Source organism: Psittacula echo (assembly GCF_963264785.1).
Source record: "Psittacula echo genome assembly, chromosome: 12".
NCBI lineage: Eukaryota > Metazoa > Chordata > Aves > Psittaciformes > Psittacidae > Psittacula > Psittacula echo.
This window is the reverse complement of record NC_137747.1, coordinates 6,546,167-6,564,451: the sequence shown is the minus strand read 5'-3', so window position 1 is coordinate 6,564,451 and position 18,285 is coordinate 6,546,167. Positions and strand designations below refer to the sequence as shown.

The following is an 18,285-nucleotide window of genomic DNA, read 5'->3' as shown; positions in this document are numbered from 1 at the left end:
CATCCTTTGCTGCTTTCCCTTGTAGGAAGGTCTGAATGAGATCCATTAGTGTCTCCTCATTGGGCTGATGCAGTGGGATGTTTATAGAATCATAGAATAGTTAGGGTTGGAAAGGACCTTAAGATCACCTATTTCCAACCCCCCTGCCATGGGCAGGGACATCTCACACCTCTCAATTCACACTTGCTTGAGAGGATGACATGTAGAGATGAGAACATGCTTTTATAGTGCTATTGGAGGATGTGATCGAGTACTCCTCCTGATCTTCATTACTCTGCCATTCAGGGAGGTGAAGAGGACTTATGTCTCTTACTGGTTTTGCCAAAAACCCCTTTTTAAAAACGTAGTTGTTTTGTGATGACTTTTTAGGATCATATAGGGCAGTTCACCTTTCTCTCTGATCACATGGAGTTGTGAAGATGCTCCAAACCTGGCCAGCCTCCTTATCTGGTCTTCTTTCAGTGAGAATTCATTAGGCTTCAGAATGTTCGCAAGAAGCCACTTGAGTCAGGAAGCTTCTTCAGTTCAGGGGGGTTTGGAAGGTCCCTTTTATAATACTCATTCTTTGCAGATTTATTGTTTAAGGAAACCTGCATTAGCTGTGTTGTGCAGTTAAGATGACAGCTGTACACAGAAATTTGCAAATAATGGGATTTTTCCAGATTTTTAAACATGCCAGCAAGCTCAAGGGGGAAAAGTGTGGAACAGAGTGACAGGTTTTTGTCATATTCATCACAGATACATTGATTGTGACTGAAATAGCGTACTCTGCTCTCAGATATGTTAAAACAAATGTTCTGAGCATGCAAATCTCAGTTTCCAAATGAAAAGATGCAAAATTTTCATGCTTATGTTGACTTTAGTTATTTTCTCTGTGTCATTCTGGAAGAATAAAATGGCAGAATTCACTTGCATCCCTGTGTGCAGGGAGCAGGAAATGGTACCCAGAGGATCCTGATCACTGGAGGACTAGGAGATGAGGATAAAGGAAAGAAAGAAGGTGGAGGTTCTGAGACTTAAATATGAACCTCTTTCCCCTCCAAATGGTAATGGAGGGGGGATAAAGCTTGTCTTTCGTGCTGCCTGTCATGTTGCCTTTGAAGGACATGTCATTGGTAGGGCAGGTTGCCAGCAATGCCAGCAGTTGATGTGGCTGCTGGCAATGCAGCTTTAGCAGCCATCACTAATGACAGCAAAGAGGAGTGCAAGTGGCAAAGTAGCAGATGTTGTTCAAGGACTAAGAGGATGGGGAGATACAGAGCTGAAGACTCTCACAAGGAGGAGCTCATTGCACATCTCCTGCATGCTCATCCCAGCTGGGGAAATGTGACTGAGATTGCCAGTTTCTCAGAATGAGCTGTTTGTACTAGAAATATGTAGGCTGAGATGGTGAACTGGGGAGTTAAATATTGGTGTGTATGAAAGAGGTTAACATAATACACCGGTATTGCTGGTTTGCTTCATGAGTGACCACCTAGGGTTCTTAAATGTGTTCTGTAGGAGAAGCTTTCCTATAATACAGTGTTGTTAGGTGCTTATTCTGGTAACAATACTCAGAAATTGAAATAGGTCTCTGAATGGGATGGTGAGTGGCTTAGTCAGCCAAGCACTCTGCGAGCACAGCTCTTTTGAGATGCAAGGCATCCTTCCATAATAGATTTGATGATTGCATCTGTAGTCTCTGCTGAGTCAGGATAATTTAAGGAAGCATGTAAGTATCTACAAATTCTGCTGTAGAGACTTAAATCTGAAAGACAGGAGTTGTGAACAAACGCTAGGATATAGAAAGCAAGGGTTTGTGTGCACGTCACCTCCCAGCAGGGATATACTTGATGGCGAGGGCTCTGGAAGCATGCTTTGAGGATGGACTTTATTGAAACCTGTTGCCCAATCATTTAAAAATTATGGGGTGTTTTATTCCCATAAAAGTAGAATGAAGAACGAGTGATGAGAGGATTGCAGTTAGAGCCAGCTGAACCACTTGTTCCTTCATCTTCTATGAAAACTAAATACTTGACTGAGGAGCCATACTAGACTTTGGGGGGGGTTGGGGTTTTGTTCTTTCAGACTTTGTTCTTTCAGTCACAATGCAGCTGAAATGTTCAGCCATAATAATTTAGAAAACAGTTATAACAAATCTCCCCTATTTCTTTATTAATAGTCTCTGAAGCACCTAAGTAGTAAATGGGCATTAGTGTACAACTGATTTCTCACACATGCTATTGTAATTTTCTTATGGGACAGTCAAATTAGGACTTAACCCAACACATTCCGATTGTGGGAGCCGGGGATTCTTACAGATAAGTTTTCTTACTGTTTGTTTTTTGCAGTGAACTGGCCCTGATTGTCCAAAGAAACCATGGAGGTCTTTAAGAAAGTAATTAAGTAGAATCAGTGTGTATGTGTCTCACAGCTTAAGGTGGAATGTTGTCTAATTTCAGCTGTCAAAGAACATGAGAAGAGCAAAGAAAGGAAATCCAAAGACTATGGAAGGTCCAAGTCAAAGAAAAAGAAAAAAAAGAGAAAGAGAACTAAGCCTGGTAAAGCTCTTTTTTCTTCTGTAGAGAAATACAACTTTGTTGTTTTGTTTTGCCTGTTACTTAGTTTCATGCTCTTGAGTAAGCATTGCAGAGAATAATGCTTCTGTAATCTGTTCTAATATTATTAAGTGGTTAATATTGTGATTTGCAAGATAATTTGTTTCTTGGTTGGGCTGCACCATTAGTGCTGGATGACATCTTGCAGTAGTGCATGTAATGGCACAGAATAAATCTAACTCTAAAATAGATGTTAAGCATTAATAACATTAAGCATGGCTTTTCACTAGCAAATGCACCTGTATGCAAATTGTACATAAGTACAGAGGATGCAGATTCCCTGGATTTGCTACCAAACGCCCTGTGTACCAGATGTTCTCAGTTATATAAGTTAGTTTTGGGGCTCCTGTAAAAGCCTCATCTAAAGTCTGTACTCATGCTGTGTCCCTCTGTCATGTCCCCTAGCATGCTGTTCCACCTGTGGTAATAGGGTTGTAGTAGAAGCATGTCTTCACTGTTGATTTTATCTACAGAGGCTTGGGAATGCTTTCCTCGGGGCACTTTACACTTTGAAGTTCATATCTAGGCCCAGGTGTTACTGGTGATTGGCTTCTTCACTTCTGGAGATGGCAGTTGATTCTGGAAGATGTCTCTAGTGGAATGCTTAGAGATCAAGCATGGCAGCTTTTTCTGCCATTGATGAATGTCTAGGATCATTAATGCAGCACATTCCAAACTAGCATGCATAATTTGTTAAACTAGAGCTCCTTACGGAGGAGTTACTGAGATGGGAAAGAAGATAGATTACCTTTTTGTTTGCTGCAGTGAAGAAATAGGGCAAGCTGTCATGAGAGAGTAGAGCAGGAGAAGGAACCATAGGCAGACTGACTCAGCATTGTACTGAGACAAATATTTTAGTGAGGTTCTGATTATATGGTGCCCTCAAATATAACAATAATATGCACAGTATCATTTGTAGATGCACAAATAATTTGCAAGTAGTACCCACTATTACTTGTCCATTTACTCTTGGATTTTGAGATGTTGCTTGCCCCTTCTTTTGATGCTGTCTTGTGGTTCTTCAGGAGCTTTAAAGGTTTTCCCCAGATAACTGATTGGAGGGTGCTGCTTGTAACTACACACAGCCTTGATGTATCAACATCCAGGATGTGCTGAATGGATGCTTCACAGAGGAGCTGTTCTAGGTGTTTTCTCCACATGTTCCTAACTGTGCTGCTTTCCACTCATGCATCCTGTTCCATATGCACACTAGGAAAATAAGAGATGCTTTTTGCCCACTTTGTAGTCTGAGAGATGAGGGGATGTGTGTAGTAGCCCATGTGAATGATAGTGGGATACAAGGGAGAGGTGTCCAGCTAACAGTGCTTATGTGGAGATGCCTGTAACGCAGAAGCATTGTAAGCATATTCACCCTGAAGAATAGTTAGGTTTAGCCAGCCTTTTCAGCCTCTCTCACATACATCAGCAGTGAAGGATGACAGAACTGTGTAAGGTTTTCCTGGTTCAGACAATAACTTTATTGCCTCTAGAAAGCTTCCAGCAGCATAACAAAGTCCTGCAGTTCTGGCATATTGAAGTGGAAGCTGTCACAAGGAATTACACATCCCTGCTCCATGTGTGGTGCTGGTTTTCTCTTTCCTGAACTTCTCTTGACCTCAGATTTCTAGTAATACCACTCGTTATGATTTTTCAGACTACTCTGGCAGCGAGGAAACCACGGATGTTTCACAGGAGCTTTCTCCTGAAAAATCAGGTGTCACAAAATCTGTTCCTTCAAATAAATCATCTGCCCATACAAGCACAGTGCTGCACTGCTCTGGGTCCGGGCAGCACAGAGGAAGATCAAAAAGAAACGGTAAGCTGACTCTCCCCTCTGATTTGCTGGTTCTGTTATTACCAGTAAATGTGTGAGCTGCACTAACGTCCACAAAAGTCAATACCCATGATGTACATTTGGCTGTTCTTATGCAGGACTGTGTGTTTCCTTTCCCCTGCCCGAAGAAGTTGAACCCAGTTCATTTGCCAAAGCTTGATGTTGCTGCTTTTTGTTTTGACTTTGCCTTCACAGAAACTCTAAGACTGTTGCCCTTATTTCAGACTCAAACTCATTTTGCCCCTTTTTGCAGCCCCTTATTTACTCTATAATAACTGTGGTCAGAGTTTAGTAATTAAATTTTTAGTATTTCAAAGGTTTTAATGAAATAATAATTCGGAGTTAAAAACAGAGGTTATGCAAGTTTTATGCAGTATGTGTGCTGTGTTTGAGACACCACTGGATGTGGTTACATGTAGTTGTGTAGATACACTATGATATATGATTATAATGACTTCCTGAGCTTCATGATGATGATAAGCTCTTTATTCTTATCTTCATAGTACTTCATAAACAGAGCTCATAAAAATGTGGCTGCTGTGTTCCAGCTTTCAGAGTTTTCAGTATTTACTGTCACAAGCTGGTACGATAAAAAAGGCAAACAAACATTTTGTTCTTTCTGTTATTAAAGCTCACAAATTTGAAGGAAACGGGAAATGTATGGCAGCTTGATTATGTTCATGTACAGGAGCCTTAAGTTCCTCACTGATTCCTTATTATAGACATGCACTGTTGGTGACCATTCAATTATGCTTTGACACAATTGTTTTATTGTTTGGAATTAGGCAAAATGTAAAAATTTAACTTCAGTTAATTCCATCACACAGGGAACAGAGGAAACATTAAAAACTACTGAAGCGCAGATGGTGATAATGTCTTAAAACATGTTCTGCAAGTCTGATGAGTTGTGGTTATGGAGTATATTGACCATAGTGTGTATTGCAGTTTAGTAACTTGGCCATCAGTTGCTCAGAATTCTTTTGATCAGTTCATAGACATTGAAAGAGGTGAGAAGTATTGGAAATGGTTTTATTTCATCCTGTTTGCAATTCTCTTACTGCTTTTTGCATCTGCAGAACTTGTATTAATAATAACAGCAGTGCCCAGATAAACAAGATCTGGTGTAAGCAATAGTGTAACTTGTGTAGAATGGAAGTGCAATGTGCTTCATCTGTTGCTTCCAGAATACTTGAGGAGTGTCCTATCTCAGAGGTGGAATAAAGCTTTAAAACCTGGAAATGAACTAATACAGTGGGTTCTCAGCCCCTTAAATTTGAGAAGAGATGTTTTTCCAAATGACTGAGTTTGTACCACAGGCTGGTTCTTCTATTTCTGCAGTCCTGTTCTAGGGCCAAAGTGATCAAAGTAGTTCTACCCAACATAGGTGAGAGACCGCAGTCTGTTTCAGAGCAACTAAATTCTTACCTTCCGCTGTCCTCCACCTCATTAAAGTATTTTACACATAATTAAAATCCTTGCCTTCTCTTTCTGACCCTCCCATCCGACCCCCAAGGAATACATTGCATTAGTATTATTAAGGTGAACATCTCAATTTAGCATGCTGCTCAGTACAAGATTTTCTTGGCAGTTTTATTCAATCCACTTAAAGCATTAAGTACTATGGGAGCATTCTTAAAGAATACCTGCACTGCCCCTGAACTGATAAATGTGTCCTCAACAGGAGGCTAAATGATAATCATTTCTGAAGCAGGATTAAATTCTGTGTTGGACTCTGAATGTTTCTGTAATGGAGTCATTACTTTGTGAGATGGAATGGTTCATAACACAGAACCCTCTTATCTCTTTCTGGGAGCTCTAGTCTTAGAGTATCAAGCCACAGTTCTATACAAATTGCAGGAACTAGTATGAATTCTGTTCTAATTTATAAACGGGGTTTTATTACACTTACTTGTCTGAAGAGGCTTTTTGTCTTTGGTTTGGGGCACTGTGTGTCGAGAGTACAATGTTAATGACTGAAGCTGTTAAGTTGGAATATTTTGAAGAAACTATTAAGAATATAAAACTTTATGATATATGGTAGTAACTTTAGCATTAAAATTCATTAGATAATGTAGTAACATTGCAATGTTCCTTAAATCAGATGGTGGACTCATGCTTTTAGAAATGTATGTCTGCATACTCAGGGTGAAATCATGAGACTTGCTTGGGATTTTTGTCATTACTTGGGGTTTTATCTAACTTCTTTTTTGTACAGAGGATGACACCCTGAGTGAGTCATCTCTGGAGAGCTTGCTGTGGAGCGATGATGACTGCAGTCAGGACGTTGATGTCACCACGAATCCCGATGAAGAAGTTGAAGAAAGCGATTCTGAGATTGTTCGCTGTGTTTGTGAAGTAAAAGAAGAAAATGACTTCATGATTCAGGTACGACGTGGAAGGTGAATTCCCATTTTGGTGAATGCAGTAGTAGAAGATGTCTGTAGAACAATATGCATCGGTACAGTCTGTACATGAAATAAACTGGCTTTGTCCTCTGAAATAGGAATTTTTTCTAAGGTAACCTGTCAGGTTGAGCAGCTGCAATGATAAGTAGAGAACTTTGCTTTTTAGCACAGTGTGGGGTTTTTAATTGAAGGAAAGTGGGGGAAAAGGGCCAGTTCTATACAAGTCATTGACAGTTGGCTTCTCACTTGTGGATTTGCATTTTGCTACACATGCAGGACAAAAGATGCCTTGTGCATTAGTAGGAAAGGGTGTAGTGATGGGCAGTGGTCAAAGCTAAATAACAACTGAGTGTAGAGGGGGAAAAGGAGCCCGGCAGTTGGGGATAAAGGAGGTGGCTGCCCTCAGAGGAGATGGATCAGTGTAAAACACAGATAAAGGCTGTAGTATAATTTTCTGGCAGAAGCAGGCTCTGCACTTGTTTATGACTGCAGAATGCAGAGAGCTGTCAGCTAGCTGAGGACATAGTCTAGGGATAGCTTTCACGTAAGGTTTCGTGGGCTGCTTCTGAGATGGGTTTTCTGGGTTGATCTACTTTGGGGATTGGGATTTTTTTGTGTATTGCAAAGTTTTAAACACTTTGGCTGTGTTATAGAAGAATTGCCTAGGAGAGCAGGTTATTCTCTCTGGCAAAGAGATGCAGATCAGCAGCATGGTAAGTACCTGCATTCATTATGGGGGGTGAAGCAATAGGAAGTGCGGAGCAAGGAGCTGGTAACAAGATCTAGGGGCAGAGGGGGTGTAGGATGGGCACATAGTTTGCTTAAGGTGCCAAGTGCTGTGCTTCCCCTACACCTTCCTGTCAGGCTGTGGTTTTGGGGGGAAATGTGTTGAGCAGTCTGTTCTTCTGTTGTTGATGTAGAAATGCCTGAGTTAGCTAGTTGAGTATAGAGCTTTACTACAAAGCAAAGATACTATGGAATTATGATGAGGGGAACCTATTTTCAGCTTCCAAAGGTGTAGTGCTGAGATTGACGCTTCCCTTTTGACTTTATAGTGTGAGAATCCTGCGTAGTTTTCATAACTTTGTAAGATTTCTCCCCTATTTCCTACTCAGACTTCAATTTGAAACTTGGAAACTCGAATTTGGAAGTGTCTACACTAAAGAACTTTCTTTTAGACTTGTCCTCTCTTCCTGAAGATACATAATTTTGCTCAATGTATGGGCTTGTAGAGAATTCTGGGGCTGGATTTGGCAGCCTCGGAGGTGATGGATGTGAATGAACTTGGGATATTTTTGTTCTGGAAGATGAAAAGGTGTTCAAATAAATGCCCGTTGGTTATTTCTTTTGCACTTTTATTTAGGTGTTACTGCACAACTCTGCATGTTTTCCCTCTTCAGATTTTATATTGGGCTTGCTTTGAATCTCCCTATTACTGCTTGGGCAGGGAGTAGCACCTATGTAGCATGTGTCCAGAACAGTTGCCTGGCCAGCCAGGCTGTGAAGTGGGACATGCAGATAAAAGGAAGGACCCGTGCCCTAATGGGATAGATATTTAAATAGCAGTTGAGTAAAATAAAAACAGTTGGGATGCTTCATTAGAGTTCTGGGCAGATTTGCCTGGAAAATCACAAAGTGTAGCTCTGCCATATGGCAGGAATATAGGATGCAAGTGTGTATCAAGTGTCCAGGAGCTCTCTTCTTATTTTTAGCATATTTTTCTTACTGTTTCCTTTGTTTAAGGACACCTTTTCCTGGCTCCTACTGATCACTTAGTGAAAGGTGAATGGTTTCTCAGCCTGTTTCGAAAACAGCTGCTTTAGCACTGTTTACCCATTTTGTAAGGCAAAACATTGTTAGTCCCATCTTACAGAAATCTGTGTATCTCTGACCTTACACATTCTCTGTTCCCAGCACTTCTGTTACCTCGAGACCTAGACTACTAATGTAATACAGTGATGTGTTCAAAAACTGATCCCTTTCTGTCCCTCCTAGTTTGAGGAAAGACTGCAGATAAAAGCAGCATTACTGAAAGTGGTATAAGTAGTGTTCAACACAGATGTTGATTACGTTGGCATCTCCATAGGTCAGTGAAGAGCAGCATCTGAGATTGCTGCAGCTGCTCTTTGGTTTAGCTCATTTTGAAAACCTTGCCAATATTGACAAGATTTCTGCATTAAGCTTTTGGCTTATGTTCCAAGAAGCAAAGGTTGACTCTGTTGTCTCAACTGCTTATGAAAATAGTAATTCTGAATGACACCACAGTTTCAAATCAGAATTGCCTTGGATATTCTTCAGTGGAGATTCATCCCATGTTTCAGCGGTCTTTAGGCTGCAGTTGGTGTTTTGCCTCCTTGTGAAAGGGGGGAAAGTGACTGAAACAGAACATGTGGATATAGTTTTTCCTGCTTAAAACCGGTATGGCTTTAAGTACAATGGCTGCATTTTTAAAAAGCATAACTGTGCTAAAAAAGTAGAGCCAAATTATGTTCAGTCCTAGCAAGTATGATTGCCCACACTTGGAAGGATGTCAGAAGTTTTGAAGCTAGTGCAAATGCATCTCCATTTTGGTTTTCTGTTAGATCTACCTTTGAAATAGGTAAGATGTTAGAGATACAAGTGTCAGTAAAGGGTAATATTGGCTAGTCTGGTGTGACATAAATACCCCTTCTGTTTTATAATGGAATGTGATTTACTGTTTGAAGGGGAAGCCTTTTCATTCAGAATACTTGATATATTTTGCTAAAGCAAGCTTGATTGCATTCTGTTTTCTGTCCTGATTATGTGTGAAAGATTTTCATCTCCAAAGGGAACATTTTTTCAGGATCTCTCCTTCTACTTAGTAATCGGCGTCATTCTCCAGAAATCCCTGTGAAAAATTGTGGGAAGGGTTTGAATTTTATTGTAGTCTGATTCTTTAATGTATTTGCTTGTAGCTGGAAAAGGGGGTGGGTATTAATACACCTTTTATCTCAAAATGATGTGTCTCTTACTTGAGGTAATCTTGCTGAGCTCCTGTAGGCTTCATTTCTGTTGATGTGCACTTCTTGACTTTAAACAGTGTGAAGAGTGTCTGTGCTGGCAGCATGGAGTCTGTATGGGTTTACTGGAAGATAACATACCTGAGAAATATACCTGCTATATTTGCCAAGATCCTCCAGGTACAGAAATTTAAGGTTACAGAGCTTTCTTCTGTGTGCAGTAACTTTATTAGTTTATATACATATTGCAAAGATTAAACTTCTTGCTCCCCTAGCTGTGCCTGTCATTCTAGGTATTAGAGTTGAGTTATAGATACAGAAAGTTTAAGTTATGTGAATGTGCATGAGTCAATATTGTGGAATTGCAGCTGGACAGGAATAGAAATGAATGTTTTAACTGTGGTGACCATCTGTCACATATATGCCACTAATAAGGATTGTACTGTCTGGCTACGGAAAATGAGTTTAGAAGCACTCAGGAAACTTAAGCAAAAACTCCCCATGGGCACATCTTACGGGATGTGAATGCAGCGTTCCTCCAACAAGACCAGGCTTAGGAGTTCTTTAAGTTAGCAAGAGGCTTCCAGGCTCTCAGCAGCCATGGCTCTTACTTGTCTGACCGCATTACTTGCATTTATCCTGGGTAATGCAGTCAGAGTTGATTAAGCAATACATTCTCTTCTCTTAACTATGGATTTTAAAATGTCTTAGTCCATCTAACACAAGGTATAATTACAGTTGTGGGCATCTTTTCTGACTTCCTACTCAATGAATTATAAAGCTTTGCTGAATATGGAAACAGATGAGGTCTGGGCTTGAGTCCATATTCATTAATGATGAGAAAATGGGATCTCTGTGCCTAATCACAAGACATTTTAAGACTATTTCAGTTTACATACATACTTGCATTGTCATCTCTGCTTTTTTTTTTCTGGCTGTTTTAAACTACCAATTCTTCTGTAGCTTAACTCATTGATTTGTGTAGCTTGTATTCTAATAGCAAGGAAGACATGTTATGCTTACATGTTTGTGTGTTTGCAGTTTAGCATGAATCTCAAGCTCCACTGTTCCCTGCTAATACCATTTTGTTTGGCTTTTTAAGTTATTTTTACTGATACACTTACCACATTTAACAGAATTTCAGCTGTTGTTGATAGTCCAAACTCTTACCAAACTCTTAAGCTAGAATTTGCATTATTAATAGCCCAGTTTAGGCAAGTTCTCCATCAGAACCTCATCATTGATTCCTTTAAAATGTACTTGTAAATGGCTGTGCTAATGCATGTATGATGCTTAAAAACAAGACCACTGGAGAAGAGATGTTCACTGCCTTTTTCTGCATTTTCTGTCTGCAGAGAGCTCTATTCAGTCTGTAGCCTTCGTTATAACCATGGTTACTAAACACTGATAACCTGCTAAAAATACACGTTTTTCCTGTGCATCAGCTGCAATTACCTGTTGTGGTTGTCCTGATGGAATTTGTGATCTGAATGCTCTTATAGTTGGGCAGAGATTTTTGACTGAGGTTATCTCACTTCCCACTTTACAAGTTTTTCCATGTCTGCAGTGTTTTGTCTGCAATTACAGGATCTTTATTGGTACTATTGATAAGAACAAATAAGCTGTTGTAAGACTTGGAGATAATCAGAATTGCTACTATTAATGTTAACATATCATAGTGAATGCTTCATTTTAACACACTCATTACTGTTGCTTTAGGTCAGAGGTCCAGCTTAAAGTACTGGTATGAGAAGGAGTGGTTAAGTAATGGGCACATGCATGGCTTAGCGTTTCTGGAAGAAAACTATTCCCACCAGAATGCCAAGAAGATTGTAGCCACTCACCAGCTTCTTGGCGATGTACAGAGAGTGATAGAAGTACTGCATGGACTGCAGCTGAAGATGAGCATATTACAGTAAGCAGTGTTTAAGTATCAGTTGGCATGTTCTCAATGTGAATTAGATTTCAAATAGTAGGAAAATAGCTGGAAATTCAGACTTACTTTTGTGCTTCTTTGTGGATATTTAATAACATAGTTTGAATTGTTAACATGATCTTGGAAAAGGACTTGGCTGCTTAAAAACTGTGAGTGTGTTGAGGGGTGTAAATTGACTTGTATGTAGAAGGGTTGGGAAAGTATGAAGGGAAGAGGGAGAAAACTAGTAACAGCAGCTTCTGCTAAAGCACCTAAATAGATGTAAGTAACAGGAATGATAGGTGTGTAACCTATGGCAGCATTATTGTAACGCTTGCCTTCTCCATTCCAGTAATTCTAAACCAGAGCTTTTCCAGCAGAAAGCAAATCTTTTTGTTCAGCATAATGTTTTAACGGAAGAGCAGTTGCACCTTCAGCCACATGTAGCAGTTCATTTCTATGCAAAGATATTATTATTATATTATTACAAAGATAATATAATAATATATATTATTATATATAAAATAATATAATTATATTACTACAAAGATATATGAAAAAATAACATATTCTGCAAGGATTGTAGAAATTGGTTGAGTTTTCTGCATCTTTTCCTGTTTAAAGTCACCCTGGGGTTCTGACAACTGTAAACATTTTTTTTCTAACACAAATCCAGCAGTTTTAAATTGATTGAATTCCATATTTGTAATATGTTAGTTGATAAACTACACAGCAGCAGCTGTTTGGAAAGCAAAGCTTTTAGTGCTTCCAGTGTACTTAAGCACTTTTCCCCTTACATTTAACCTGCGGTGATGCAGTAGGGTCACTGGCAGTACTTGAAACACTTCTCTTTCCCCTTTGGAAAGGATAGTTTGTGTCATCACTTTGACGTTTAAATTCGGGTGGTTTACTTTCTGTATGCTTGAACAGAAATAAAGAGCATCCTGACCTGAAGCTTTGGTGCCATCCATGGAAGCACATCACGGTGGATGACAAGATTCATACAAAACACATCATTCACATTGAGGAAAACTGTTGCAAAGAGGAGACGGCAAGTTATAGAACTTGGAATGGGACAGTTGAGAAACCCTCAACCATTCCTTCTGTGGAGGAATCGTACATTACAAGTGAACACTGTTACCAGAAGCCTCGGGCCTATTACCCTGCGATAGAGCAGAGGTTGGTTGTGGAAACAAGAGGTTCAGCCATGGATGATGGAGTAAATAGAATACGGGAAAACGGGGATGATGCCCTGTCAGAGAGATTTGGCTGGAATCTAGACCGAGAAATATGCAAGATGGAGAATGAATCCAAACACAATTACTCTAAGGTATTTGCATTAAAATAACCCTCTCTGCATGGAAGATGTGTTTGCCTGGCGAAGTGAAAACCTCAACACTTCTTAGCAGTATTTAGTTTATTTATTTGTGTTTAACTTTTTTCTATGCTGTTAAATGTAAGTTGCCAATACAAATTAAAATGAAAGCCTCTGGGAAATACCGACCTCCCTTTTTCAGATGAAAAGGTTTAGCTTTTATTTCGTGCATATGTCAGGTGAAATTTATGGGGTTTTTTTAGTTCTTTATCAGATCAGTTGAGATTGCAGTATGTTTCCCAGAAAGATGTGCATTTCAGTTCTTCAGTCTTCTAGGAGCATTCTTCTAAATCCTGTTGTATTTCAGCAGAACGATGACAAAAGTAGGGGGTAGAATCAACACTGCTGACAGTGCAGTCAAGTTTTATAAGGGGTGGTGATGTGTTTTTTTCTAGATGCTTCTCTGAAAGCTGTAGTAGAATTGAGATTATATTCCTCCAGGAAAAATCCCTTCTGACTGCAAAATCATTTGCTCTTTACTTGGTTACTGTCACGTTACAAATGGCTTTAGTGTTCCCAAGGATGCACAGATGGAAGATGCACAAAGGCTGGACTTTGACAGGGAGCTAGCTACATGGATTTATGTTTTCTCTTGAAAATCAGGTGCCTGTGAAATGCAAAGAATAGATCTTAGCAAAATACATGTAAAAATATGTCTGTATTTAGACCCATTTGTCCACCTTAACATTTGTGTATGATCTCTTCTATGTGTCTCTGTCCTCCATTAGCCTAAGATCAGTTGAGCAAATAGCTTGAGTAACTGTAGGGACCCAGACAGGCTGGTTTCCCACTTGTATTTCACAGTAACAACCATTACTCTGTGTGTTCCTGCTAGGTAAGAGAGTCTGTCTCTAAGAAAGTCTCTCCAGAGGAAGCAATTGAAATGAAATTGCTGGAAAAAGACAAAGAAGGAGTTGTGAACTCGCAGCTGCAGTGGCAGCTCAATCTTTTAGCTCACGTGGAATCTCTGCAAGATGAAGTCATCCACAGGATGGATTTCATTGAGAAGGAGCTAGATGGTAGGTGACGCTTTCCCATTTCAAAATTGAACTGTGATTAATGACTCATTCAGAACATGTTAACCCAAGTTTTACTTCTGCAGACCTACAAAAAGGTGAACATTGCTTTGTCCGATTACTGCATTTACTGAGAAAACAGGCTGATATGGGGGGGGGGGGTGGATCTCAAAAGAAAGATCAAATTAAAACTGAGCAGAACTGTGCAGAAAAAGGTTCTGCTACAGTGTGGCCTGAGTTGACTTCTGGTCAGTTGTATTGCTGGTTCTTGTTTCCCACTGAGAAGCTTTAGATCAGGAATGCATTTTCTTTGTGTGGTAGTCAGTTCTGTTTGTGCCTTTGGATTTCATCCTCATTTTCTTTCTGTCTTTGACCATTATAGTCTATTGATAGCAAAGTTCTTCCATTAGAATAGTCCTGTCCTTTTAGGATCTTCAGTTGCATCTAATGCTGATCTCAAAGGTAATCGCATGATATAAGCTTCCTGTACTGCAGTGTCCTTGCGGTGAAACTGATACACATCAGAGGAAGTTTATCACCAGATTTCACACTATCTAGTCTTGAGTTTTCCTTCCTTTCTTTTTCCTAGGAACATCACAAACCCCCCTCTGAATTATTTGTCATGTATCAAAAGCTATTTGCAAAGGCTGACGTGGGGAACTGGGTTTTCTGAAGTACCACATGTTAAAACTATTGCCCACTGCTCTTCACAGAAGATGTAGTGGATTCCTGCTTTGTGGCTTCAGGTGACCTATTCACTGAGCACTGCAGTAGTGACACTTCTGGTTTTCTTTGCAGTTTTGGAGAGCTGGCTGGATTACACAGGAGAGCTGGAACCACCAGAACCACTGGCTCGACTCCCTCAGCTCAAACGTTGCATAAAGCAGCTTATAACGGACCTAGGCAAAGTGCAACAGATTGCACTCTGCTGCTCAACATGAGACTAGAAGATGTTGAGGACTGTTACTGAGTGCGAAGTTGGAGCATCTGATGTGAACAGCCCTGTATATTTAAATGAAATGAGCATGCTGGTTGCATGAGATGCAGACTGACTTCAGGGATTTGTGAAGAAGCGCTGTTCAAAGAACAGCTAAAAGGTTATTTCGGGTGTATTTGGCCATTGTATCGATACAGAAGAGGTCATGCTGTTGTCTTCAGAGGTTGGGTGTTGGTAAATTACGCTTAAAATCTCACTCCTTTACAAGTTGCTCAATTAAACGGTAGACTTTTTCATCCTTAAATTGACTAAAAATTGTGCCACTGAAAGAACAGAGTTCTAAGAGCCAAAAATGTTTAGTTGACAGAGGTTGTAAATAACTTTGCATAGTTTAAGTGACTTGTGTCATGTTTTATTCCTTCTGGTTTATGCATAATAGCACACAGTATTTAATCATTAGGAAACGTTATAACAGTTTTCAGACTTAGTAGATATGAATGTCCAACTCTTAACTGTCAAGTGTTACATGGAGGTTTGCAAGTAACAGTGGCCTAACCCCCCCTTCTATTATGTTAAATAATGTAGCAGAAGGTCACAGGTGGATTGCACTCACTTTCAGAATAAATGATTGTTTTCCATATTTATCCTGTCACTATCCCATGACTTGGTACTGGGGAGAAACCCATTAACGTTGTGTTGATGTGCATTCTTGAGCTCTTAAACATGGCCACGCTGTGCCTCCTGAAGCAGTGCAGTGGGACACCCTGGTTGTGGCTGTAGGAAATGCTGCCCTGGAAAGACGCGCTCGGCGTTCCAGACTTGGCAAGGTCTGTGGTGGATGTTGTGTCGTTTTCTACCCATGTGTTAATAATTGCCATTCCGGTTCTCTTTTGAAATGTAGACTTTTTTCAGTCCTCTGAACGTGTTCATTGTAAAGACTCTACTCTGAATGTGTGGTTTTGGGAATCAGTTTATTTTATATTGTGTAAATAAAGCCTCGAGATCTATGCATGAGGTACTGTCCTCGCAGGCAGTGAGTGGGTTATTACCTTACATGGTGTATGTTCACAAAGTCCCTTTTTATACCTTAAGTTTGAATTCTCTTGTTTGTGTTCCTTTGTGAGAGCAAGGTGAAAATGCTGCTTCTGGTCCAGTCACATTATACCTATGGAACGGTGGTGTCTTGTAAGTATTGGAAATGTTAAGTCTTTCAGCTGCAGATCAGAGCTCCATAAATAATGGATGTGACTTTAGTTTCCCTTCCCAAGCGTTGCTGAGAAGTTCACTGTGGAATGTTGGAAAGCTGTTTCTGTAGAGAAAGGGTGTCCTTAAAAAACTGGATTTGTTACCTTGATCTTGTGTGTGATGGTACCACCTAAGGGGAAGGTTCAAGCACAGTTGTAATTGAAAGGCCCGTAACTGTAGGAATTACTAATTTTGGATACGAATCTGTAATGTTTGTATACAGCAAATAATGTAAACTTGAAATATCCACTATTATTGTAGGAGTTAAGGGTATCTACCCAGTGAATATTTTATTTCATTTAGAAATCAAAATAATTAGGGTACTCCAGGTAGTAACTGAGGCTTCTGTGCCAAGACTCATTTCAGGGGATAATTTGTGTTGTGGTTTTGTAGTCCTAGTTGATCTGTAGTGAGTACAACACACGTACAGCAGAAAAATAGTTATTTTTCTGTAACACAATTGGATAAAGCTTACCTGATATTTAAGAATCACTTTGCTCCCTGAAGATGAGCCCAGTGCTTACACCTTGTCTCCTTCCTCTGAACGATACCTGGGTTTGTGGGTACTGTGTAGCTCTATAACAGGCAGCAGTGACAGGACAACCAGGACAGCATCAGAAGGAGCACCCCAGGCACAGTGAAGGTTTTGGGGTATTTCAAGGTGAGATGGGCTAGGAGGGTGTTCCCTGGTTGAAATGAAAGCAAGCACTCCCGCCGGGCGTCTCAAAGAGCATAGCTGTGGTGTTAACATGTCAGCTGTGCTTGGAGGACACGAAAGCAGTTCAATCCCTGAGCAGACTTTTCACTCCAAAGCAGAACTTCTCCTTCCCAAGCCATTGCTTTTTGTGTGTCCATTGCAGGCTTTTACTTTGCCAGTTTCTTTTTGCTCAGGGCAGGACCTAAGGTTTGGAAGAAGAGATGGTTCTGATGGGGGTATCAACTGGCAGATACTGGAGACTTGGTGGGTAGAGCTGGGGGAGCCCTTGCAGCTAAAGACTGAAACTATTTATTTAAACTAGAATAGCTTTCCTCATGTTCAAGGAAAGATGCTTTATTGTGCTCTGCCTGGATTCATTTTTGTCCCTGTTTTTTGCAAGTTTCCACATTGGTGTTTCTTAGTCTGGACCCACGGTTTGGTCTGGCAGGTCACTTTTTATTGAAATCACTGGTAAGTGAATGCAAAGTGGAGCCTTGATGAAATGAGCAAACATTGCACTGTGGATACCTGAATATATTTGTCTTTGTTTATGCACTATTAGAACCGAGGGCGCTGTACATAGAACTTTGCTTTGGAGCAATATTTGCAAAACTTGAAAACTTCTGTATCTTGGTGTTTGGAATAAATAAATAGGTTTTTGTTGGTTAAATCTTAGTGAAGTCTTTGTTTCAGTTAATGATGAGTCATTTTGATCAATTTTGGACTGTTTTTCACATAGCACTGAAATGTAAATACTGTTGTTCAACAGGAATGGAGATCCTGACTGTTCCTAAGTATGGAAGTGATTGTTTTCCACATCTCAAATATTCTCAGTAGGTAAACTGTATTGGAGTGTATTGGATATTGTTTTAGTGAAGAGCTTGTACATTTTATTCCCACATCCTGACACATGTAATACATTACACTGGGTGTATAAAACCTGACCTGATCTGTGTGCCCGTTCCAGTGAGCAGCCTGAGAGCTGCACTTGATCACTCGGCAGTGTCAGTGAGAGCGGTAGCTCTCATAGCTGAGATCAGTCAGAGAGGATTCACTTCACAACAGCCAAGTGTTGCAGGTGGGAGGCTGCTCTAACCAGAACAGCGTAGCTCTCAGCACCTGGAACTGTGTCTGTGAGAGTCTGGTACCAGGGTTCAAGTGTGAAGCCAGGGCACTCATTCCAAGAGTGTGGAGGCCTGAAGGTGTAGCATCCGCAGGCAGTTCCTAGGACCCAGTGAACCAGGACGAGTGCTGTCAGGTGAACATTGCAAACCGAGCCATGA

General features: G+C 40.3%; 1 protein-coding gene across 6 annotated transcripts in view; it reads left to right on the top strand.

Annotated features, from left to right (window-relative positions):
* The window catches only part of PHF20 (PHD finger protein 20), a 73,974-nt gene extending 56,302 nt beyond the window's left edge, over positions 1-17,672 (top strand). For all 6 annotated transcript variants that reach the window (XM_080627981.1, XM_080627980.1, XM_080627976.1 and 3 more), the window contains 8 exons: positions 2,442-2,540; positions 4,252-4,413; positions 6,647-6,816; positions 9,898-9,997; positions 11,537-11,732; positions 12,663-13,062; positions 13,943-14,126; positions 14,922-17,672. In XM_080627981.1, coding sequence (XP_080484107.1) covers positions 2,442-2,540; positions 4,252-4,413; positions 6,647-6,816; positions 9,898-9,997; positions 11,537-11,732; positions 12,663-13,062; positions 13,943-14,126; positions 14,922-15,064 — 1,454 coding nt within the window. In that variant the 3' untranslated portion in view covers positions 15,065-17,672. The remainder of the gene's footprint in view (positions 1-2,441; positions 2,541-4,251; positions 4,414-6,646; positions 6,817-9,897; positions 9,998-11,536; positions 11,733-12,662; positions 13,063-13,942; positions 14,127-14,921) is intronic.
* The last annotated feature ends 613 nt before the right edge of the window (positions 17,673-18,285 follow it).